This window comes from Liolophura sinensis, chromosome 1 (genome assembly GCF_032854445.1).
Source record: "Liolophura sinensis isolate JHLJ2023 chromosome 1, CUHK_Ljap_v2, whole genome shotgun sequence".
In the NCBI taxonomy this organism is placed as follows: Eukaryota; Metazoa; Mollusca; class Polyplacophora; order Chitonida; family Chitonidae; genus Liolophura; species Liolophura sinensis.
In genome coordinates this window covers 14,878,474-14,904,475 of record NC_088295.1, presented here as the reverse complement: position 1 = coordinate 14,904,475, position 26,002 = coordinate 14,878,474, and the positions used below count along the sequence as shown (strand labels likewise).

The following is a 26,002-nucleotide window of genomic DNA, read 5'->3' as shown; positions in this document are numbered from 1 at the left end:
ATGTGAGGCTATCCGCCAGACGGCGCTGCTATTCATTCACACGTTTGATCCATGTGGGCACGCAGTGGACGGACCGGGCTAGGAACGATTTACATTTGTTTATGCATAACTTTTAATCTCATTTATCATTTGGCAAAATAAGCACAACATTCACAATGGTGAAAGAACTTTTTCGGGAAACAGATGTTGCCAAGAAAATGCAAGTTTAAGTTTGTTTTTCAGTTGTGTAGACATATGATGTAACTCGACGACACTCAGCACTCTCTCTGTTGCACTGACAGCTAGAGCCAAATTACTAAAGTTGGGAAATTATGTTTCTTGACTCTTATATCATATATCTCTTACACTATGTGTTATTTTTGCTAGCCAGGTGATAAAGTCTTACAATGAAATGTCAATCAGCTTTCAAAGTCATTCATCCCAAAAAATCATTTCGCAAGAAAATAAGGTATTAAAGGAAATTTTACGTTTCAGCATCAAGTTGTCCATGCTTTTCATTCTGAAATTGGAAATTTAGAATCCATTGATACACGAATTTGATTTTATTTCATTTCATATTTGAAATCTTCTGTTGTAATGCTGTCAGTGGAACATTCATTTTTCTTTTGCCTTTCAATTATTTTTTTTTTCAAAAGAATTAAATCAGGACAAAATTCTTGACATACCCTGACCTGCAGTGAGACAATACTTGTAAGTGCTGATTCAATCACAAATAAGTAAATTGATAATCTTTTCTTCTTCTGCAGAAGCCATGTAACTTTTGGCTTGATGTCAGCTGATCAGATGAAGCAAGCAGCTCATATTCATGTTGTCAGCAAAAACTTGTACAGTCAAGATGGTCGACGGAAACCCATACCCTTTGGTGTACTAGACCATCGTATGGTAAGTGTGTCTTTTCCAGCTGTTGGAGTGTGTTGCATGAGTGAATGATTATGGCTTTACATCACACCTGTATTATTACAGCTGTTTCGTGGTAACTAAGTGTACTGTGTGCATTGAGTTGCAAAGGCACTATTGGATGGTAAGACTTCTGTTACAGTTGTTTTCATTCAAAACTGGAAGTGCATTTGAATCCCATGATGTTGATGTTCTGGGAATTTATAAACATACATACATCAGTGAACTGCAATAATGGTGGCCGTCGTCATATAAATGAAATATTATTGAGCATGGTGTAAAACACCAATGAAATAAATAAACGTCAGTGAATTCAAACTGATCAGACTTATTTGTGCAGGACTAAAAGTATGTAATAAATTGTGGTATTAAGCTATATATATAGTCTCACAGTATTCTTCGTTCTGAACCTGTACTGCTGAAAAAATCATGCTGAAAATCATGAAAAGAAATCATTATTATGTGTTGTTTTGCAGGGCACAAGTGAGAAGGACAATAATTGTGAGACTTGTGGCAAGAACTTGGCCGAGTGTACAGGCCACTTTGGCTATATCGACCTGGAGTTACCAGTGTTCCATATCGGTTATTTCAGGATGACAATCACAATTCTCCAAGCTGTGTGCAAGGTAACTACCGGATTGGCGGCTTATTGGGAGTTTTCTCAAAGTGTTTTTGAAGACATGGGACAAAATCTTTGTTTTCTTTGGCATGCCTCGAGTGTATACATCTGTAATATCATTGCCCATGTTAGAACAGTAGATCAGTGCACTTCAGTCTAGCTTAAACAGCTTTGACCAATTCAAATCCTGCTTCCATTGGGTTGTCCATTATGTGATTCTTTCTGCTAAGAAAATGGAGGTTTTTGTGTAGTTTTAATAGTCTAATAAACAGTTAAACAGTTCTTGTTGGGAGGTTTTGAATTTAGGTAACACAATCCAGTGTTCATTGTGTTTTATTAACATTTGTTATCAATTCATGTCCTTATTCAATTAAGTAATGTGTTCATTCTTGAGTTCACAAAGTGGCTATCTTATCTTATCACAGACATGCAGTAAAGTTCTTCTGCCTGAGGAGGAGAGGAAGAACTTTCTGGAGACAATTAAGCGACCCAACATGACCTATTTACAGAGGAAAGCTGTCAAGAAAAAAGTGATGGAAAGAGCAAAGAAATTTAACATCTGTCCCCTATGTGGTGCTTTCAATGGTATGACATTGTACTATTACCAGCTGCTTGAAAGTTAATGCAAAAAATGACCAGTTTTCTCACATGAAAATGTAACTGACATGCTGGAATTCACTGATATAACTATCAATTTTCAAATCTACTTCCAGTTCTTGCAAATTCTGTTTTACATTGAGGAGAAAACATAAACTTGTACTGTGGTGTCATTACCCATATAATGCAAAATTCAGATTGTTCTTAATGCAGTGCATGTTGCATGTATTTTCAGTTCTGAATGTTGTATATTTTCAGGCCAAGTGAAGAAATGTGGCATGCTGAAAATCACGCACGATAGATATAAAAGTTCCCCTAAAAATGCGTCTCCAATAGTAATGGAGTTCTTGAACTCATTTGAGAATGCTATGGAACATAACAAAGAAATTGAGTCGATGGTTAACAAAACACAAGTAAGGGCACACAAATTTTCTGCAAAATGTTCATAATTTACATCACATACATTTCACTTTGCAATGGTTTCCAAACTGAACAAAGCAATTTCTTGTTTAAATTCTCATACATTATTGACTTGCACTTTAAAAGAGTTCATAATCTGTTTTGTACTGAATAAAAAAAAATGATCAGTTGTGTGACTTGAGGACAACAACATTAACAATCAGTAGGTGTATTTTATAATTGTAATTGTAAATTTTCTGACAATCACTGAAAATTTGTGTATGTTTATCTGTGTTAAAACATTGTATCATGTACTGTGTTTCACTTACATGTTAAATTCACATTCAGAAGCATCTAAAGGCCTGATACTTTTGATGGCAGCACTTCAGTTTCTAAGAAGAAATGAATCAAACTGCACGGAAAACTCTAAGTGGCTGAATCAATCAGAATCAAGCAAAATGTGTCAAAATGTGTAAAATGCTAAACTGAGGGTGAAATATGCAAAATTCCATTTGAACCATTTCTTTGTCTGCAATTGGTTGTATGACAAGCATTGTTTGTGGTTGTTTTCATAGGAGGTCCTGAATCCACTCATGGTGCTCAATCTATTCAAAAGAATACCGGAGGAGGTACTAGGATTTCTTAGTTTGACTTTACAGTTCTGTCTGGGTTTCTGCCCTACAAAATTAGTTTCAAACTATGTTAAAGGGATGTTAAAAATTTATACCTTTGTTCTATGTATTTCTTAGAATATACATTACTAAATTGAATTATGTAGTAATTTGCATGGAATGTATGAACACGGAACTGGTAGACTTTCTAGTAAATACATGTTGTAAAATGATATTTCTTTCCTTGGCTACATGCTGAAATTATTTGTTGGCCAATACTTGTTTTACCAGGATATCCCTTTGTTGCTGATGAACCCAGAAGTTAGCAGGCCAGAAGATTTGCTGCTTACGCGTATAGTGGTGCCCCCTATCTGCATTCGTCCGTCTGTTGTGTCAGACCTCAAGTCAGGAACGTATGTCATCACATCTCGTGTTTGTAACAAAATACTACATTTGTATTTTTTCCTTAGGAGAAAAAAAATAAGTGGAAAATTTGTGTAAAACCTGCATATTTCTGCCGTTTTCATTGTGACATTCTATCTTCTTGAAATATATATCTTTATATAGCTTTTTATTTTTCAAGCAGTATTGTCAGGTAAGTTTCTTGGCCGTTGGAATATAGATTGTGATAAACTCTGATTGGGTTACAGTGGACACTCAGTCTGTGGGTTGAGGTTTTTGTCATGGTCAGACTGATGTGGAACACTGATTGAAAGCCAATGAGCATTGTTTTTTTTTCTGAGAATCTTACTGAACAAAGTATGTTTGTATTAATGAGTTATCTCTGTTTCTCCATTCAGTAATGAGGATGATGTAACCATGAAGATGACAGAGATCATCTTTCTGAATGATGTCATACAAAAGCACAGGGCAACGGGGGCAAAGATGCAGATGATCATGGTGAGTTTCAAGTGTTAACTGAAGCATTGATTCTTTGATTTCTGGTGTTCTGGGATTTTTGGAAAAGTAGGATAAGTTTTTAAGGCATCCATGTTGATCTGGCAGATGAGTTAGCCTGTGCATTCCTTAGCATGTTCACTTCCAAGTTGTTATCGACTTCATTGCATTTTTCCATTGTCCCTGTTTCTGATTTTCACTTATACTTAACAAAAATTTTTTGTTTTTGCAATATTTCACAAGATAATGCTATGATTTTTGTCAATATTTTACCCGAGGGATGCCCAAGAGCAAAACCCTACACCAGAGTACATTCCAGTCTCCAAAACCAAAGCGTTGTCGATTTCAAGCCTATTCACCATTTGACCCGTCAGACAGGTGACCCTATCTGTAGTATTCAGTGATCTGTAAGGTCTTCCCTGGCACTCCTTCCTTTCTGGCATACAACAGGCCACCTGTCCAGTACAAGTTCTGTCAAAAGGCACGATGCCATAGATGCCACAAAAGCAAAACATTCTGCAAATCACAATTGGCCATCTCATTAGGTCTATGCATCGGTGATGTGTAGCAGAGCAGCAGGCAAGCAGCGGACATACTTGATACCAAAGTGTGAAATTTCCCAAACTGACACCAACCCTGTTTCCTGAATACCTGCCACAGCAGTACCATTGGTTGTCCATCTCCATCATTTATGAAAATGTATTGCTAAGAGTCCATTTTATGCACCCCCCCCCCCAAAAAAAAAACGGTATTGAAAGGAATTAGATAACACAGTTAATTTTATTAAAATATTGGGTGTTGTGTTTATATTTTCTACAGTTTATATCAGTTGTACATTAAAAGTTCCATGGCATATGTTCCATGGCACAGTATTCTTGAGGTGAGTTGATCTTGTGATGGTCCTGTTTTACATGATGACATTTTCAGGAAGACTGGGATTTCCTGCAACTTCAGGTAGCCTTGTTGTACAACAGCGAGACATCTGGGATTCCACATCACATGCAGGTACCTGTAACACTGAACTACATGTTCTTCTGTTGCTGTGGTCAGTCTTATCTTTACTCTCTGAAATAATGTTCTCACAAGCATTTCAGTATGTCCAGCACATGATAAAGATTTCATACAGCATGATAATATTCTCATATTCTGAAATCATTAACCTTTCAGGGATCATGCAGTTTATTAACCATGTTAAACTATTTTTACATGCCCTTGATTTTTATTTTTATTGTTTTTATCAGCCAAAGAAACCCTCAAGAGGTTTCGCTCAAAGATTGAAGGGGAAACAAGGACGTTTTCGTGGTAATTTGTCTGGCAAGAGAGTGGACTACAGTGGCCGCACAGTTATCTCCCCTGATCCCAATATGAGGATTGATCAGGTTAGTGTGATGATTTGAGCAAATCGTAATGGGAAAGCTATCACATTTTAAACACCAGAACTTGATGATTATGGAGTTGAGAATCTTTCATGTGTACTCTGAAGTGGTGTATTACTTCCATACAAGTTTAAGGTATTATGTATGTTTGTAGGTGGCTGTTCCTGTGCATGTGGCCAAAGTGTTGACATACCCAGAGAAGGTGACCAAAGCTAACATTAACCTGATGAAGCAGCTGGTGGCTAATGGCTGTGATGTCCATCCAGGGGCTAACTTTGTGGAGTCACGGGATACAAAAATCAAAAGGTATGGATAATCAGAATTTATTGTGTCGTCATTGAATAGAATTTCTGGAATTAGGCTGTTGGCCCTTTATGATGTTTGAGGGATTTAAATAACATGGGTTTGGAACTTGATATTGGATTGTTATCATGACCAAGAAGTGCAGAATATGCTTTCAGTTCCTGACTGAAGAGCAGTGCAGCACTTTTGTGCTGTAAAATATAATTTATTTATTTAGTTTTGGTTTATTTTATTCTTGTCTCATATTTAATGCAGGGGAATATAGATGTTATGATGTCCTTGTTCATCTGTGTTACTACATCATCTGTGTTACTACATGTAGACTGTGAGTTTGGTGGATGGTGTCTGACTGAGTTTTGATTACTGTATGTTCAGGTTTCTCAGATATGGTGACCGACAGAAGATAGCCAGCAAGCTGAAGTATGGGGACACAGTAGAGAGACATACCATAGATGGAGATATTGTCTTGTTCAATCGACAGCCATCCCTTCATAAACTCAGTATTCAAGCTTTTTTTGTAAGTAAAAGCAGTCTCTTGTATTTTCCTGTAAGGTTGAAATATATCAGGATATATTTACTATGTAAAAGTCTAATTGCCTGTGAAATTCCAGAAAGTTTTCTCCATTTTTTATATTTTGGTCATTTGTAGATTTTTATCAGTTCTCTGCTTTCATGTCTGAACTGTATGTCTGCTGTGCCTCACTGATTTGCATATGTGTTCTGGTAGAGTTTCCTCCGATGGATTTGATCCTAATGTTTTGCCAGGCTAAGGTGATGCCTCATCGGACATTCCGCTTCAACGAGTGCTGCTGCAATCCTTTCAATGCTGACTTTGACGGTGATGAAATGAACCTACATTTACCTCAAACAGAGGAGGCTAAGGCAGAGGCCATTGTTCTGATGGGGGTAAGTCAGGTAGAGAGGGGCTTTGAGGGTAATCAGTTGGAGAGGGTCTTCTAGACAGGTTCTTTTGGGGGTATGTCCAGTGTAAAATGTCTTATGGATATGTTATATAGAGGCGGTCTTGTGGGGGAGAAGTCTGCCTTTTGTACGTCATATGGAGGTAATTCAGCCAGATAAACACTTTCAGGGGAGGGAGATGTATAATGTCTTACTGGGATAAGGGAGGTAAAAACAGTCTTTATATGCGTAGCTTGGAACCATAAGAAACCATTAGTTTCTTTTTGGTGAAGATCTTATTCTCAGTGGGAAAGAAATCATATTAACAATATATCGCGTATAGATTTAAACAATAGGAAACTTGCATTCTTTTTATTTCAGTCCAAATCTAACATAATCACTCCGAGGAATGGAGAACCCCTGATTGCTGCCATTCAGGACTTTATCACAGGTAATATGGTTGTGGTCTTGTTACAGGAATACTTGACGACAAAATAGGCATAAATCCAACTTTAATGGATTTTTTAAATGTACTTTACAGACGAACATAGCATAAATATTGTGTCTGAAACATTTAGTATGAAAATTAAGTCGGCGGGGATCTCTTTTAAGTAATTAAGTCACCAGCTGAGAACCTGTAGCCATGGTGACATAAGAATTTTGTGCATTAAGAGAATGCATCTGTTCATATCATTTATATTTGTCTTCTGTAAGGCCCGCATTCACTCATATGGTAAAAGGGTTCTCGCAAAGTCCGCTGCTCTTAATCCATGAGGATAAATGATCAGATCTAGCTCTGACTTTTGTGTCTTTAGATTTAAAGCAGCAGGTTTGTAAAGTACTTGGGAATGTAAAATGTAAAAATGTTGTTCTTTTCCCAATTCTAGGTGCATATTTGCTCACCCTGAAGGACAAGTTTTTTGATCGAAGCAAAACTTGCCAGTTGTTGTCAGCCATTTTGGCCCAGAAAGATCAGAATGTGAGGATTGATCTCCCTCCTCCAGCCATCGTCAAGGTAACCAAACACTTAATATTATGTTCCTTAGAGTGAATAAGTTATCTTAACATAGAAGTCTTGGGTAATTTATTACTACTGTAGCTGTTGGTGTACCAATCTGCTTCACTCTAATACTCTGTTACACTCACTATTTCTAATATTTGACCTGTTGCATCAATTAGCCATAAGAAATCCAGAATTAAAAGACCAGTTGTGACATCTGAATACCTTACAGCAAAGGTTGCTACAAGAATTACAAGCTTGAAGATGATGTCTCTGCAAAATGTCATTAATGTATGTGAAACAGAAACTGAATGAGAACAAAAAAGAAGAGAATAAACAACACCCTTATCATAATATGACTGTGTTTCCTCAGCCTTGCAAACTGTGGACAGGGAAGCAGATCTTCAGCGTGATGTTACGACCTAACAAGGACTGTCCAGTGCTGGCTAATCTGAGGACCAAGGGGAAAAACTACTCCCAGGGGGAGGAACTCTGTGTCAATGATTCCTGTAAGGATCATGTCACTTGGGATACACTTTTGGTAGCTTCCATTGTTTATCAAGCCAGTCTGTCAGTGCTATAAAGCATCTTAACGGGGTAGGGGGTGGGGCTGTTTTTTTATGAAGAGCCCATTTTTCATTCCATTTTCATTTTCTGTGTTTTTGTGATCTCGCACCTATGTTTAGCTTGCATGGAAGTTTCATTGTCAATGGATTTCTTTTAATTCTTAACATAATTCTTCATTTTTGGACAAGTTTATGGACAAGCTGTTCACAGCAGATGTGGTTTAGTAGACATGATAATTTTAAAAAGTTTAATTTTACGCACAGTCTATTGTCACAACGAGCTCAATAAAGTTTAAATGTGCTTTTCCCTTTCAGTTGTTGTGATTCGAAACAGTGAGCTGCTGTGTGGTGCTATGGACAAAGCTACCCTAGGATCAGGCTCCAAGAACAACATATTTTATGTGATTCTGAGGGATTATGGTGAAGAAGCAGCCGCGGCAGCTCTGTCCAGATTGGCTCGTCTCTGCCCAGCCTTTCTCAGTGAGTACGAGTAGGGAACCCAACACTGTACTGTTTACAGTTAAAGGTTTGTTCAGAGGTTGGAACATATTTGTCAACAGTGTGACATGATCAGAGTCATAATGCACCAGTTAATCTGTTGCATTATGAATTGTGCAGGTAATAGTGAAATCTTCATGTAATGTTACCCAAACAGTAATCAAAGCAATTGTGCCCTTTATAACATACGGTATTTTGCACATCCTTGTGAAAATAACATTTATTAGTAGAAACAAATAATTCTGAAATCTGTTGACAGTGCTTACTAACATTACTTAACTGTAAGGCGCTGTTCAAGTTACACATGGGTGAATCAGAAGACAGGTTCAGGACTGTACATGTTCTGTTTTCATGGATTGTCTGCTTATTGCTTTAGGTAACCATGGTTTTTCTATTGGTATTGGGGATGTCACACCTGGCATAGGTCTCATTAAGGCCAAAAACAACCTGTTGGATGATGGGTAAGTTTGCTAAGTACCTGTGTCAGGAGTTCAGGGAGGGACAGAACATGTTCACTAAATTTGATAAACACAATATCTGTACAGTAGATATCCTATATTTGTAGTTATTTCTAGTCAATGTTTGGAATGTTTGGCTACAAGTTTATTGTTTACTCAGTTGGCACAGTCAGAAGAAAAAAAGTTGGTGTGTAATTACCATGACTGTTTCCAGTGTGTACTGCTTATGTGAATTGTTATTGTTTTTGTGGTAAAAGTGCTGGCTTTCTCCCACTGTCAGCCCGTTGATGGCGTCCAGTTTTTATGTAACAGCTCTAGCTGCTTTGGAAAGTTTGTCCGGTACCTGGTGAAGTACAGCGGTTTACTCGAAGCACTCCAGTTTCCTCGTTCCATAAACTGACCACCATCATGCATGTGAAAAGTTATGTACAGCAATGAAAAATGATGTGTTGTAGGTACAGGAAATGTGATAAGTTTATACAGGATCTGGAAGACGGCAAACTCCAGGCTCAGCCAGGCTGCACAGAGGAAGAAACCCTTGAGGTAATACACTCCTATAGTTATCTCCCCTTTGAGTAATGAATTTGTTAATTTGGAGGTTGATGAGCAAGATGGACTATCCCATTATCTAGTGGGTGGGTAGGTGCAAAGAGAGCACTAGGTCAACATGACATAAGAGATGTACTCTATACCATTTTCAGCTGAGACATTTTCAAGACTTCCTTGCTTCTATTGTTCTCAGGGCTTTGGTAGCAATTCTCTCACTTCTCTCACTCTCTGGAGACCAGTTGACCTCCCCCAATATTGTATATGTCACACGCCAAAAAATTTACCAGTTAAACTTGCTAAATGTCAATGATTTTTTGGGGCAATGGTTTCCTCCTTCAAAAAATGTATTGACCCCTGTCATATAACTAATTTCTTGACGTGCGGTCGCTGTGAGTTCAAATGCAGCTCATGCTGGCTATGTGGGAAGGACTGCAGCAACCTGCAGATGGTCATGGGTTTCCCCCGGGCTTTGCTCGGTTTCCTCCCACCATAATGCTGGCCGCCGTTGCATAAGTGAAGTATTCTTGAGTACGGCTAAAGCACCAATCAAATATATAAATAAATAAATTTCTTGACATGCCATTTAAGAATAGTCAGTAAAGAAAAAGTCATTATTTTGTTTCTGTTGTGTTTATAACTGCAGATGGTGGTCAAGTAGTTAAAGCATCTGGTGACCAAGTAGTTAAAGCGTCTGGTGGCCTAGTATTGAAAGCGCCTGGTGGCCTAGTAGTGAAAGTGTCTGGTGGCCTAGTGGTTAAAGCGTCTGATGGTCCAGTAGTGAAAGCGTCTGGTGGCCAAGTGGTTAAAGGGCCTGGTGGCCTAGTAGTGAAAGTGTCTGGTGGCCCAGTAGTTAAAGCATCTGGTGGCCCAGTAGTTAAAGCGTCTGGTGACCTAGTAGTTGAAGCACCTGGTGGCCAAGTAGGTAAAGTGAATGGTGGCCAAGTAGTTAAAACGTCTGCCTTGAAGATGGGAGACCTGAGAATCTAGAGTAAGGAAATTGAACGCACGGCTTGGCTTGGTGTCAGCATATTTTGACTGGGTGGGATGATGTTTGGTGTCTTCCGCATGATACTTCAGTTGCGGCAGCACTTTGCCTACTTGTACTTGACTAAACATACATACTTGTAAACATAGGTTGATAGTAACAAACTCCATGCAACAAACCAGTTCATCTGCAAATTCTTTCTTTGTAAATGTATTACACATGTCTGGTTGCTCCTGTCCCCCAGTCCCTTATCCTGAAGGAGCTGTCTGTGATCCGAGACCATGCTGGGAAAGCCTGTCTGCGGGAACTCCACAAGAGCAACAGCCCCCTCATCATGGCCATTTGTGGCTCTAAAGGTGAGGGTTGAACATTGCTGAATGTTGATGAATATTGTTGATACTTAAGAAACATTGCTGACAGTTGCTGTACATTATTGAATGTTACTGATGTTGGCTGAATATTGGTGACAGAAAATATTGCTGGCAGTTGCTGAACATTCGACATTTGGTGAGTATTGCAGAACATTGTTAAACATTCCGGAGACTTGTTGAGCATTGCTGAACAAAATTGTACATTACTGACAGCTGTAGAATATTGTTGTACTTTACCGAAAGTTGTAGAAAACTTTTGAGAGTCAGAGAACATAGTAGAGAGTTGAAACCATTTTCCAGATTATGTGCGATTTGTTTAGTGCTGTTGTATGTTTCAGGCTCCTTCATTAACATTTCCCAAATGATAGCCTGTGTGGGTCAGCAGGCTATAAGTGGCAAGAGAGTAGCCAATGGCTTTGAAGACAGAGGACTACCGCACTTTGAGAGACATGGTACAGTGGTTTATAACTATGTAATAAATAAAATTTCTTTTTGCTTAAGGCCTTTTTTTCTTTAAATCCTCTCTAAGACTATGGCACAGTTGAAAGCTGGCTAACTAAAACAGTCATGTCTGTACGGTGGTGTTTAGCCTGTTTCATTCAGCAGCTGTTTATTTGAAGTCTACAAAAAAATTCATTGTTTTTGATGTTTAGTTATACTCAGAGCTATTGACTGAGTATTTTTGTTCCATTTCCATGCTGTGTAACATCAAATGTTTCATATATACAGTTGATGTGTTCTTCCATGATAGATTATCACATTATGATGGTAATGTAGCATTACATATCAATCAATTCTATTGAGCCTCTGTGTGGTTGAGCATCCTAGATGCTCTACCTGGGTGCAGAAAACTAACTGTTGCATATGTTGGATGAAGATGTAACAGATGTAATGCTGCTGCATTTTGACAGAACCATTATGTACTTCCTATGCTCCTCTGATCATATACCTCACCCCTGTAGTATAAGTGAAATATGTAAATTTAAAAGTGACGCCCAAAACACCAGTCTGATTAATAAGAAACCTGATCACTTATTGACAGAATCTCTCGTGCATATGATTATCGATTGTGATGTCCCCAGCTCTTATTTCACCAAATCTCGGATTGCAGCTAAGGACCCTAGTGCTAGAGGTTTTGTCCAGAACAGTTTTTACACTGGGCTCACCCCGACAGAGTTTTTCTTCCACACAATGGCGGGAAGGGAGGGGTTAGTTGACACGGCGGTGAAAACTGCAGAGACAGGCTACATGCAGCGGCGACTTGTAAAGGTGAGCTGGCTGCCCAGAACTCTTAGAATCCCACGTACTGTTACATGTAACCCCTTGGAGATTTATCTTCCACACATGCGGACTGATAACCTAAATCCTCAACCTCAGACATGGTGCATGTTTTGACATTAGATGCATGTCAAGTTCATATGTGCCACTACTTGATCAATACAGTTTAATCTTAACAACCACATGAATTATCTTGTAAAACTGGATCTACTGTAATTCTTTAAACATTTCGCATTTTTGCAAGGTGTTTATTCTATCATATTTTAAGGGAATTAGTGTGTGTTGACTGATAAAATTATACTTTTTATGAAGCCCTGAAACGGGCCAGTCCAACCAATGTAGTTTTGTCTCCAGACTTAAACCAAAATATCAGTAAATTGCACTGAAAGTTGCTCTTTCATATGCAAAATTGTTGAGGAGTTAGGGTAATGTTTAATATACTTCACTAATTGAGAATTTGGGGTAATGGGGAACATTTCCTACCTAAACAAGTCGGTTCCAAACTGTGTAAAAACTCATCATTATCTGCTGTTGCACTGCCGTGCTTGTGAACTAATTGTGCCTTTTGCTGTACAAGTACAAGACAGGGATGTACTAACAGTTCCTCGTTCACTGATCAGATCTCTCGTGGTAAAATGAATTTGTGTGAAACAAGCATGCTACATGTATATATCAGCAGTGATAGTTCAAACACACCATAAAAGTTTTCCAGGTCGGGTCATACCAAAGACTTCAAAAATGGTACTTGTTGCTGGCTCATTTGGTGACCAGCACTGAGAGGTTAGAGCAAGGAAGCATTACTGGTTGGGCCAGTGTCAGTATATTGTAACTGGGTGGGGTGTCATGTCTGGTGTCTTGGGCATGATACTTCAGTGGCTTCAGCACTTTGGCAGCATGGACTCGCCCTGCCATAAGAAGACACAGTATATGTACACAAACTTGTTGTTGTCATATGACTGTTAAGTAGGATGTTAAACCCTTTTTTTATTCATTCTTTCATTTATTCATTCACGCATTTATTCCATAATAGTTTGTGGGGGCCTCTGTGGCCTAGCAGATAGCTTGCACAAGGTCACTGTCTGTTGAAATACAGCGCATGCTGGCTTCCTCTCCGTTCGTTTTAGAAGGTCTGCAAGCAGTGTACAGCTGGTAATGGGTTCCTGCTGGGTTGAAATATTCCGAAGTGTGGCGTAAAAACAACAATAGAATACTAGTTCATGATTGCTGTCATACATTGTCACAGTGCTAATTGTTTCCCTCGCCTAGTCCCTGGAGGACCTTTGCTCTCAGTATGACCTCACAGTGAGGACCTCCACAGGGGACATCGTACAGTTCATCTATGGAGCTGATGGCCTTGACCCTGCAGCCATGGAAGGGAAAGATCGCCCAGTTGACTGTAAACGCGTCCTGGATGGAATACGGGTCAGTCAGATAACTCCTGTGTTTCTTATTTACATTATGATGTAAGATGTTTTCCTAGTTATTATTTAACTGATTGATAAAACAGATACAGGATTTAAAGAGTGTTAAATTGTGTGTTTATGTTATCCCACATAAGGGGAAAGTACATATAAATCTATTTAAGTTTGTGGTGCTCTGCATAAATTACTCACTTCAGGTAACCTTGGTGCCCTAATCCAGTTTGTAGTCATGCCATATTACACAGAGGACTATGTATTTGTGGATGAACACTTGGTGTCATGTTACATGCAGGACTGTGTATTTTACAGGCCAACACAATGTGTGATGTACGAGAGGAGCCCTCCCTGTCTGGGTCAGACCTGGTCAGCCTGGTGGACAGGGAGTTACAGGGTGACAGGTTCCAGGAGTGTCGGCAGGACTTCATCACTGAACTCAAGTGAGCTCACATGACCATTGTGTCAGCTACCAAATATGTTCATACTGCCACAGTGTTGTTTGCCATTGAAATAAAAATACAACATGGAAGGCAATGTTCAAGAAACTTTTTTTTGTTGCCCTTGTCCTGTCTTCAAGTCTGCTAAGTATTTTTCGATTTTAATTGCAACCCCAATTTTAATAATTGGTAAAACAGTAAACTGATGAGATTATTTTGCTGAACAATGTCTGTGTTGTTTGCTGTAATCACGTTGTGGTGCTGCTTGTGTTTTAGGGACTTTGCTGTCTCTTATGGAGGGAGTATAGATAAGGCCTGGGCCAGGTTTGATCTCCTGGACAAGAATCTGTCACAGATGGCTCCTGGTAAGGATTATTGTACACATTGTGCACAGTGTTGTAGTTTTTTGTGCAAATTTAAGGATTTTGGACTTGTGACAACTTTTCACCTGGATAAATATTACATTCAGTATTTTAAATATATTACCTGCTTATTCTTGCCTAATTTCTATATGTATGCTGTAGTGTAGCAATGACTGATATAAAATGTGCATTTGAAATCTTACAAAAATAATGCATGTTTAAAATGGACCAACTGCTACATCTTCTATTGACTTCTCTGTGGCCAGTGTTTAAGGAATTGGAGCGGGTGACACCCTCACAGGTGGAACGCTTTCTGCAGTGTTGTCTGGACAAGTACATGAGGGCTAAGATTGAGCCAGGTAAATGGGTGGGGACAAGTAGATGAGGGCTAAGATTGAGCCAGGTAAGTGAGTGGGGACAAGTACATGAGGGCTAAGATTGAGCCAGGTAAGTGGGTGGGGACAAGTAGATGAGGGCTAAGATTGAGCCAGGTAAGTGAGTGGGGACAAGTAAATGAGGGCTAAGATTGAGCCAGGTAAGTGGGTGGGGACAAGTAGATGAGGGCTAAGACTGAGCCAGGTAAGTAGGTGTGGACAAGTAGATGAGGGCTAAGATTGAGCCAGGTAAGTGGGTGGGGACAAGTAGATGAGAGCTAAGATTGAGCCAGGTAAGTGGGTGGGGACAAGTAGATGAGGGCTAAGATTGAGCCAGGTAAGTGGGTGGGGACAAGTAGATGAGGGCTAAGATTGAGCCAGGTAAGTGGGTGGGGACAAGTAGATGAGGGCTAAGATTGAGCCAGGTAAGTGGGTAGGGACATGATTGCCAAGATTGAGCTAGGTAAGTAGGTGGGGACATGATTGCTAAGGTTGAGCCAGGTTAATTTGTGGGAAGAAGTACATGGGCCTACGGTTGAGCCAGGTTAGTTTGTGGGAAGAAGTACATGGGCCTAAGGTTGAGCCAGGTTAATTTGTGGGAAGAAGTACATGGGGGATAAGGTTGAGCCAGGTTAGTTTGTGGGAAGAATTAGATAGGGGCTAAGGTTGAGGCAGGTTAGTTTGTGGGAAGAAGTACATGAGAGTTAAGGTGGAGTCAGGTTAGTTTGTGGGAAGAAGTACTTGAGAGTTAAGGTTGAGCCAGGTTAGTTTGTGTGAAGAAGTACATGAGAGTTAAGGTTGAGCCAGGTTAGTTTGTGGGAAGAAGTACATGAGAGTTAAGGTTGAGTCAGTTTAGTTTGTGGGAAGAAGTACATGAGAGTTAAGGTTGAGCCAGGTTAGTTTGTGGGAAGAAGTACATGAGAGTTAAGGTTGAGCCAGGTTAGTTTGTGGGAAGAAGTTCATGGGGGCTAAGGTTGAGCCAGGTGAGTTTGTGGGAAGAAGTACATGGGGTGCTAAGGTTGAGCCAGGTTAATTTGTGTGAAGAAGTTCATAGGGGCTAAGGTTGAGCCAGGTTAGTTTGTGGGAAGAATTAGATGGGGGCTAAGGTTGAGCCAGGTTTGTTTGTGGGAAGAAGTAGATGAGGGCTAAGGTTGAGCCAGGTTAGTTTGTGGGAAGAAGTACATGAGAGTTAAGGTTGAGCCAGATTAGTTTATGGGAAGAATTAGATGGGGGCGAAGGTTGAGCCAGGTTAGTTTGTGGGAAGAAGTACATGGGGGCTAAGGTTGAGCCAGGTTAGTTTGTGGGAAGAAGTAGATGAGGGCTAAGGTTGAGCCAGGTTAGTTTGTGGGAAGAATTAGATGGGGGCTAAGGTTGAGCCAGGTTAGTTTGTGGGAAGAATTAGATGGAAGCTAAGGTTGAGCCAGTTCAGTTTATGGGAAGAAGTACATGAGAGTTAAGGTTGAGCCAGGTTAATTTGTGGGAAGAAGTACACGGGGGCTAAGGTGGAGCGAGGTTAGTTTGTGGGAAGAAGTAGATGAGTGCAAAGGTTGAGCCAGGTTAGTTTGTGGGAAGAAGTACATGGGGGCTAAGGTTGAGCCAGGTTAGTTTGTGGAAAGAAGTACATGAGGGCTAAGGTGGAGCCAGGTTAGTTTGTGGGAAGAAGTACTTGAGAGTTAAGGGAGCGTAGCCAAGAATCGCAAGTTTTTTAAGCGTGAAATTTCAAGATTGTGAACGATATGTTCTCGATTGCAACAGCAACTTTCATACCATTCCCAGTTAAATGTAATGATTGTAATTTTCACGACAAGTTCGAGATTGGTCTTGATTAGATGAAATCATGTTTCAAGTGAGACTTGAGTGCTGTCCTGTCGTGGAGGGACACAATGACCTGTCTGAGAACCGCCCAGCTCTGATATCAGTAGGCCTACATGCATGTATGGAACTATAATCCCAATGTATGACCGTGTCACGGTAACTTTTTGATCTGTACATGCACTATTCTACCTCCATGATCAGAATAAACTTAATAAATATCATATACCTTTGTTGACAGAGATCAAGTGATATAGCAAAGGTCTGTGACCCGAAGAAGTCAGAGACAAATCCAGGCTTTGATATGCCGGTTTGTGCACGATCAGTGAAAACTTACAGACTGCTGCTCCTGGAATAAATTGTACAGCTGTAACTGTAAATGTGCTAAACTAACTAAAATTACTGAAAATGTTTCTAGATTGAAGACCTAGTGGTAGTTTATTGTGAGGATACGTAAGTAAATGTGAAAGCATGTGTCGGTCAGCCATGGTTGATTCCATGGAAAAAGAGGGGTGACCATTCAAAATCAAGTCTGTACTGAGTGATGTTCTGAATTACTTAATGTCGGCTGAGCTGGGAGTCACACTTCATGAGCAGTTGTCTGTTACATGTTACATAATCAGAGACGTTACATTACGTCAGTTACATTTCAGAGAATTGCTTCATCACCTTTATTAATCTAAACTGAAGGTCTGAGGGACTTTATGACATATTCTTTATGATAAAATAAATCTGGGGCGTGCATGTACCATATTGCAGACGTCCAGTTCCTAATTGACCATATCTGTAATAGTTATTGTGTTTTAGCAACATTTTCTTGTATATGTGGTAGTTGCAGTAATGATTAAATTATAAATTAAGAGCATTTTAAAAATTTTGTGAAAAAGTATAGTTTTTTGTTGAATATGAAAATATATAAATAATCAGTGAGACTTTTGTGATGACCTTCTTATAAGACTATCACAAATATCACATGTACATATCACAAACAAGTACAGACTCAGTTGAAACCCCGTTTACACCAATCACAAACAGATCGCGAAGTGAGGAGGACCTCTTGATCTGCTTCAAAATTAATCAAACGTGAAATTCTCAATCGATATTTGGCTAAGCTCCCTAAGATTGAACCAGGTAAGTGGGTGGGGGAGGAAGGGCAGAGCAGGTGTTAAACATCATTGTCAAATAACAGGTTTAGTGTATCTGTTCTTTTTTTTTTGTTTGTTTGTTTTTATATGCTCCCGCCATTAGGCAGAGTGTATTATGTAATAGCAATTTTGTCTGTATGTCCGTCGATGTACGTGTCTGGTCTATATCGCCGGTTGCTTTCCACTGAGAGTTTTTTGGTGGATACATAGATACACAGATGACAGTGTGACGCAACTCACATTTCTTCTTTTCCACGGTTGTCATGGTAGCCACATGGCCATTTTCCATATATATATGATTTTGTGTCTGGGCTATAACTCCAACTGTTTTCCGCGTAGAGTTTTAATTTTTGGTGGATTTTTTTATACACACATAACGTTGTGTTGAAACTCACAGTTGTTCATTTCCGAGGTTGTCATGGTTACCATATTGCCAGTTTCCTTATATATACTACATAAATAGATATGATTTCGTGTCCGGGCTGTAACTCCAGCTATTTTCCACATAGCTGGATACATAGATACACAGAGGATATGTCGCGACTCACGTCTGTCCATTTGCGCAGTTGTCATGGTAACCAGATAGCCATTTTCCTGACATATATATATACTATATAAATAGATATGATTTCCGCATAGAGTTTTCATTTTTGGTGACAAAGTTGTCCATTTGCGTGGTTGTCATAGAAACGACACACCTATGATCAACGCCCATGAAGATTCATGCTGCTGGTATTCTTTAATACATTTCAAACTAATGCATTTGTTGGGGCGTACGTTGTGTTCACCTGAACTCTTGTGTTTTTTATACCGATACTGCTTGAAGAGATCTAGACGGCACCAACTGATATATTTATTCTCTGTTGGGAACTGTTGAAATGTTGATTTGATATATTTTAATAGACATATAGACTAAAAATCCTGTAAATATGAAGCCTGTGTCCTTCCATATGCTGTATGTGTCCTCCCATATGCTGTATGTGTCCTTCCATGTGCTGTACGTGTCCTTCCATATGCTGTATGTGTCCTTCCATATGCTGTATGTGTATATATTTCAGGGAGTGCAGTTGGAGCGATATGTGCCCAGAGCATCGGCGAACCTGGCACCCAGATGACTCTCAAAACTTTTCACTTTGCCGGAGTGGCTTCCATGAGTATCCTTGTATGGGAGTGGCTTGTGCCTTGTTGAGTGTTGTTTGACCTTTTCCTGAAAAATATACGTGTATGGTTTGCAGGCAGATTTCCTGTAGAAATGCTTGATGGGGTACTGGTATGGTTTTGGCATAGAAAGTAGGCCAGGTGGTTTGTGAATCTGCCAACAGAGAATTAAAATTTTGTAATAAAAATTATGATGTACTTATAAATGAAGCTGTTAACTAGTCCTTAACTGTGACCCGACATCACCCAGGGTGTTCCCCGGATCAAGGAGATCATAAATGCATCGCGTAACATCAGCACCCCAATCATCACTGCACAGCTGGACATTGACAATGACCCTGAGTTTGCCCGTGTGGTTAAAGGCAGGATAGAAAAGACCACGCTGGGAGAGGTGAGATGAGCAAAGATTTTGTACCAGTTATACCCAAACCTAACACAAAAAATGCTTCCTTAACTTTTGATATTTACTTTATAGCAGAACCAGAAAACTTTGAAACATATGGTTGTAATAACTGAATACTAAAATATGTGAAGTAATTCCGTATTTTAAGTCAAAGGTGAAAATGTAATTTTGAACATTTATACACTACTGGTATGGAAATTAGTCTAGTATGGATATTAGTCTGTATGAAGACAGGCTTTGTATTTTAGGATGAAGTGGCTTTTAATACCTTGATCCATCTCTGGCTGGATTGCTGTGGACTAATTTGTAACTTTTAACTAGTGTAACTTGTTGTGATTGGTGTTTGATACTCTTTGACAATAAATCGTTTTTTGTTGTTGTTTTGTGTGTCAGGTGACAGAATACCTGGAGGAGGTGTACGTCAGAGATGACTGTTTTATCCTCATCAAGCTGGACCTGGATAGAATACGACTGCTGAAGGTATATTACACCTGTCTGTCAGTCTAAAGTGCATGTACGTCCACATTGTACAATACAAGGCTTATGTATAATGACCATTTGCAGACTCCCATTCATCATTAGGACTCCAATCAAATTGTAGATCCCCATTCACCATTTAGGCCTTCATTCACAAACAGGTCACGAACACTATTTGAACATTGCAAACTTGGATACCAGCATGTTCACCGTAAAAAACAAAAATGAATGCAATAATTCATTGTAAATTCATGGTAACCATGATGAGAAATGGCGGGAAAAACCCAAGTGGTCAAACCGAACTAGGACAAATTCTGATAAAGCAAATGGGAAGTCATTCATAAGTAAAAATGGCTGTTATTGAAAAATCAGATTTGTAATCAAAGTCCTTGTGAAAACATGGAAATGTGTGCATTCTCTGTTGTGTGTTGGGTGTATTAGACATTTCTGTGTAGTCTGCTACTCTAAAGTGGTTTTAGACAAACTTCATTTAAAGGAAAACTGCCTGGTTCATTGTTCTCTCTCCTCTCTTCCACAGCTGGAAGTGTCTTCAGCCTCCATCAAAGATTCCATCTGCAGCTCAAAGCTGAGAATCAAACCCCAGGTGAGCAGTTTGTTAGTTCATCCAAAGTTTTTATTTCAGTGTTTGGTCTTTAATATGAGCCATTACAATTTAGCAGGAAGCTGGACTCTCTGGTAAAGGTGTTTGCTTTTTTATTGTTATGTCACTTGAGACGTTCTGTCACCTGAGGACTTTGTTCAGTCCTATTTTCAGACAGGAAAACAGCCATTGTTTCCTGGAACATGGTTAACAGTGGGTAAGAGCACTGTCTTGTTCATTCCATTTAAACACAAAGTTCTTTGAAGACCACATGTTGTCCACCAATAGTCAAGTTCTCCATTAACATACCAAAGGAACTGCAGTTTCCTCAACCCATGAAACATGGCCTCACACTGCTTGAGGTTTAATGTCGTACTTAATAATTTTTTTAGTCATATGACAACGAAGGAATCCTTAGAGTTCATGCTGAATGCCAAGCGCCTCACATAAATGAAAGATTCTTAAGTATGACATTAAACAACAATCAGAATCCATTCTGAGGCATTATGTACAATCTTTGTACTATCACGACTTGTATCTTCAGCCGGAACTAATGGAATACAAACTTGAGGCCTTTAGAAAACAACTGTTACTCTTTCTGGTTTGCTTCAAATAAAAGGATGTCTCATCTTGCGTCAAAGACTTCAGTCTTGCCACACTATTTGACCAATGCAACATCGAAAAGCCTTTTTGAAATAAAAAAACAAACAGTACTGATTTCATTAAATAAAAAGTTGATACAGTAATAAATAATAATCCGTTGAAACTCCCTGTTGGCATTCCCATTGTCTGAAGCATGTAAATCTATATCTCAATTACCAGTGTTCATGGGGTGACCTTGTGGTCATGAATTGACCTTGTGTTATATTTGTGTTTCAGCATGTGCAAGTGTACAGTGACTCCATCCTGACAGTCAACCCTTGTGAGACAAACAAAAGCTCCATGTACTATGTTGCTCAGCAGCTCAAGAAAGATCTGCCTAATGTCATGATAAAGGTCAGTTATAGAAAATATCGCCTAATGTCATGATAAAGGTCAGTTATAAGAAGGATCTGCCTTATGTCATGATAAAGGTCAGTTATAAGAAAGACCTGCCTATAGTCATGATAAAGGGCAAATGTAAGAAACACCTGCCTATTGTCATGGTAAAGGTCAGTTATAAGAAAGACCTGCCTAATGTCATGATAAAGATCAGTTATAAGAAACACCAATCAAATAAATAAATAAATGTTATGATAAAGGTCAGTTATAAGAAAGATCTGCTTAATGTCACAATAAAGGTCAGTTATAAGAAAGATCTGTTTAATGTCATGATAAAGGTCAGTTATAAGAAGGATCTGCCTAGTGTCATGATAAAGGTTAGTTATAAGAAAGACCTGCCTAATGTCATGATAAAGATCAGTTAAAAGAAAGACCTGCCTAATGTCATGATAGTGGCCTCTGTGGTTCAGTTGGTTAGCGCGCTAGCGCAGTGTAATGACACAGGAGCCTCTCATCAATGTGGTAGCTATGAGTTTAAGTCTCCAGCTCATGCTGGCTTCCTCTCCGGCTGTACGTGAGAAGGTCTGGCAACAACCAGCAGATGGTCATGGGTTTCCCCAGGGCTCTGCCCGGTTTCCACCCACCATAATACTGGCTGCCATTGTATAAGTGAAATGTACAGCGTAAAACACCAGTCAAATAAATAAATAAATAATGTCATGATAAAGGTCAGTTGTAAGAAAGACCTGCCTATAGTCATGATAAAGGTCAAATATAAGAAACACCTGCCTAATGTCATGATAAAGGTCAGTTATAAGAAAGATCTGCCTGATGTCATGATAAAGGTCAGTCATAAGAAATACCTGCTTAATCAAGATTGTGTATAGATACCGTGTAATGAATTCCACCTGGACTTTTTAAGTAGATTTGGTAAACACAGACACACAGAAGGGTTATTAATTACAGTATTGTTATGTGTGATTTTTAGTTTTAGCTGTATTTAAAACCACAATTCACCCTTAAAAAACTGAGCAAAAAAACAAGGATGTGTACATTTCACTTATTTATTTGATATTCTCAAGAATATTTCACTTGTTTGACGACGACCATCATTATGGTGGGAGGAAACTTGGGCAGAAGGAGGTGTAAACAGTAAGTGTTCAGATTTGTTTGGATATTGTATGACATTCTCTGTATAATTCTCTAATTCTGCTTTCTTGATGACTCTCAAAGTTATCTAAAGTCCCAAAACTGTGTCATGTGCAGGGCATCCCAAGTGTGACTAGAGCTGTGATTCATGCTGATGAGAAGAAAGGGGACAGCTACAAACTACTGGTAGAGGGAGATAACCTGCGTCAGGTCATGGCCACACAGGGTAAGCAGCTTTTTGGGTATAATCCTGACCTATGTAACAGGACGTCTGAAAAACGGATTATTTAAAATTGTATGCATGAATATTAAGTGACTCTTTCCAAACCAACATTGTAATCAAGGCTTATAAATATTACCTCAACTATATTTGTAGATTATTTTGGCTTAAATGATAGTTTCCAAAGTGACTGTAAATTGTAGCCATTCAGTGTTATAGTACAGGTATATGCTGCTGATTCAGGTGTGAAGGGAAGTCACTGTGTGTCTAACAACACGTTTGAGATGGAGAAGACCCTGGGCATAGAAGCAGCAAGGACAACTATCATGAACGAGATTGTGTACACGATGGTGAATCATGGAATGAGCATTGACAACCGTCATGTGATGCTGCTGGCTGACCTCATGACCTTCAAGGTACGCCAGTGTCATCACAGTACGATGACCTGATGACCTGACTGAGGACCATTGCCTGCAGTGGAAATCTTTCTGATGTTTGGATTAAGCTGTATATATTGTAAATAAATAAGTAATCAGGCTGTAGTCCCTTTTTTTTCTGATTCAACCAATGTTAAAATGTACTTTACTCTCTTTAAAAAATTTTATTCTTACCAAGTTTTTACTTTTTCTTTTCTTGGTGTATAACCTTATTTCAGTCTGTCCGTTAGTCTGTGTGTTTGTATGTTTATCATTCAGGGTGAAGTTCTGGGCATCACCAGGTTTGGATTGGCCAAGATGAAGGAGAGTGTGTTGATGTTAGCTTCAGTGAGTAGTTGTTGACTCTGCAACACGCATTATAGAACACTAAGTACGCCATAGAAAAACTGACAGAAACAGGTTTCAAATTTCATCTCTTTTCAAAATAACAAAGGCTTTGAACAACATTATTTTAAAAAGAATATATTAGTTCAGATAGATATTTTTTAGTGTTAGTATTTTTTGGGGGAATTGACTACCAGTAAGTCATATATAATTTCATGGAATTTTTCCTTGAGTAATCATGCTGTTGCGCTGTGAAGTTGGTGTAAACAGACCTGGAATTTTATAGGATTAACACTATGTCACATAGAAATAATCTGAGCTTTCACTAACTAATAACTCCCCTGTAGTTCATTTTGTAAAGCAAATGGTTTAGTAGTTAGCAGGATGTTAGTGAAATATTCCCTAGGGATGATGGATTATAGTTGATTTATTGAATACGTGTACATGTGTTAACGGAGTACAGTTTATTTCAAAACACTGCTTATTGTTGTGCAACATTTGTGAACAAATGTCTCAGAATTTAACATGCATGTGCAGGTTGTCTGTGTTAGAAAGGTGTATAGAAGAGTTGCTGGTTAGAGTGTGCCAAACCTTGCTGCACTTTGAGGGCATACCATTGATGTTAACTTAGGTATTATGATTAATTCATAATAAAGTGATTTAAATAGCTTAGATACCATTATCTGTACAGTAGGCGAGTATTAGGTGTCAAACTTCAATCTGAACCGATTGTTTTTTTGTGTTTTCTATAGTTTGAGAAGACATCAGATCATCTGTTTGAAGCTGCGTACCATGGACAGAGAGATGCTATTAATGGTAAAGATAACTTACCTGACATCTTGCTACACAACTCACCTTCAAATAATGATTTAACATAGATACTTGAAGCTTTGATAAGGTGCTGTTATCTGTAAGTCATGGATGTGAATATGTCACCGTTAGTGTAGTAAAACATAAACATTCCTGATAGCGAGGAACTGTTTGAGTGGAGTCTTTTCAGATGTCTTTGCTGACTGGCTCTGCCGGGTTCATGTTGGTACAGTGATTCTGATTGGTTGTCTTTCCACAGGTGTGAGTGAGTGCATCATCATGGGTATCCCAATGAGCATTGGTACAGGACTCTTCAGGCTCCTACATAAATATCCTTTTTGGCCGTGTTATTGCTTTCCTTTCTTTTGAGAAGTTTTAGTAAAATCATTTACTGAAGGCAGATTGAAGACGCTGATCCCTGAGGTGGATTACACCAGAGAGCATTCGAAAAACTGTGTGCATTTGGTGGCTGACTTTGAAATCATCCTTAGATAATCAAAACGTCTGTTGCTAAAGAGACAACCATCTTGTTTACCGCTTCCATCAGATGGCATGTATGACTCATTCTGAAATTCTTTGGGTTTTCTCTCCTTCCTAAACAAGTATGTCAAGTATGGTAGACCTGTTCAGCATACTTTAATTAGGATTCATTGGAGATTGTTATAATTTTGTGTGATCCTCACTGGCTGAGTGGACGAATATTATCTTCTTCCTGAATTTCCCTAGTCTTAGACCAGTGACGTCACACATTCAAATCGAGTTTGTCATGTACCTGTCAGTGTACAGTGGTTTCCAGTACCTATAACCCTGATGTTAGTCATGTAAATCAGTAGTTCTTGAGGACGTCTTCAAAACTCAAAACAAATAAATAAATAAATGAGTTCTTGTTTGCAAGCTTCCTTAACCCTGAGTACAGCAGACCGAGATCCTAACCCAGTCAAGAGACCAGTGGTCTTTGATGTCCCAGAATTCCATCTGCCTGGATATTCATCCTAGCTCTGGATACTGCAGGAATGGCAACACGCCATAAAACCAGTCTAAAACTAGGACAGCTGGCTTTATTAAACTTAATATTCATGTAGTGCTGGTTGTTCAAGGTGTGAAGGAAAGAAAAGGTGTGCACACTGGGATGGCAGATTTCCAGTGGATATAACTGACGAATATTATTTCAATAAAATATTACCTATTCTATTTTTGACAGCAATCAGGTAACATCTGGTGGAAATTGTGCCATGCAGTTTAATGGTAATGTTCTGTTCACTTTTCATCGCTGTGCCAGAGGTTGTCCTCTCTAGATAGAATACATGTATGTCTTAGGCCTGAATTATTGACTGATGTGTGAACTCACTGTGAAGTCAAGACTGTATTACAAATTGAACCAAAATTAGTCAAGCCATACATCTAGGTCTAACCGGCAAAACACTTAATGTGTTATTCTGCAAGTCAAAAATATCTATTTCCTTGTTGATTTCATTATTTATTTTGTTCTTTGTTGGATACTGTATTAAGTTCTTATGAATTTATAAGCACCTGCTTATACAGTTACCTGCATGTATGTACAGAGTACATATATAAAGTGCTGGACTGTCA

The 26,002-nt window shown here is 39.0% G+C and overlaps 1 protein-coding gene across 1 annotated transcript; it reads left to right on the top strand.

Moving 5' to 3' along the window:
* Positions 1 to 82: 82 nt before the first annotated feature.
* Positions 83 to 26,002, top strand: LOC135467917 (DNA-directed RNA polymerase III subunit RPC1-like). The gene is made up of 37 exons (XM_064745848.1): positions 83 to 199; positions 747 to 882; positions 1,374 to 1,523; positions 1,942 to 2,101; positions 2,372 to 2,526; positions 3,088 to 3,141; positions 3,415 to 3,536; positions 3,924 to 4,023; positions 4,948 to 5,025; positions 5,262 to 5,399; positions 5,551 to 5,702; positions 6,075 to 6,216; positions 6,465 to 6,605; positions 6,981 to 7,050; positions 7,487 to 7,614; positions 7,973 to 8,108; positions 8,481 to 8,645; positions 9,040 to 9,124; positions 9,577 to 9,664; positions 10,900 to 11,011; positions 11,365 to 11,478; positions 12,138 to 12,295; positions 13,571 to 13,726; positions 14,035 to 14,162; positions 14,436 to 14,524; positions 14,788 to 14,880; positions 18,911 to 19,006; positions 19,250 to 19,401; positions 19,807 to 19,893; positions 20,429 to 20,494; positions 21,371 to 21,487; positions 22,739 to 22,847; positions 23,085 to 23,257; positions 23,537 to 23,605; positions 24,355 to 24,418; positions 24,672 to 24,742; positions 25,328 to 26,002. Exons 1-37 carry the CDS (start codon positions 156 to 158, stop codon positions 25,406 to 25,408), a joined length of 4,179 nt encoding a protein of 1,392 aa, XP_064601918.1. The 5' UTR covers positions 83 to 155; the 3' UTR covers positions 25,409 to 26,002.

Coding starts and splice junctions, on each gene's coding strand:
- LOC135467917 (XM_064745848.1), top strand. CDS start 156: ATGGTGAAAGAACTTTTTCGGGAAACAGATGTTGCCAAGAAAAT. Junction 883..1,373: donor GTGTACTAGACCATCGTATG/GTAAGTGTGTCT, acceptor GTTGTTTTGCAG/GGCACAAGTGAGAAGGACAA. Junction 6,217..6,464: donor TCAGTATTCAAGCTTTTTTT/GTAAGTAAAAGC, acceptor ATGTTTTGCCAG/GCTAAGGTGATGCCTCATCG.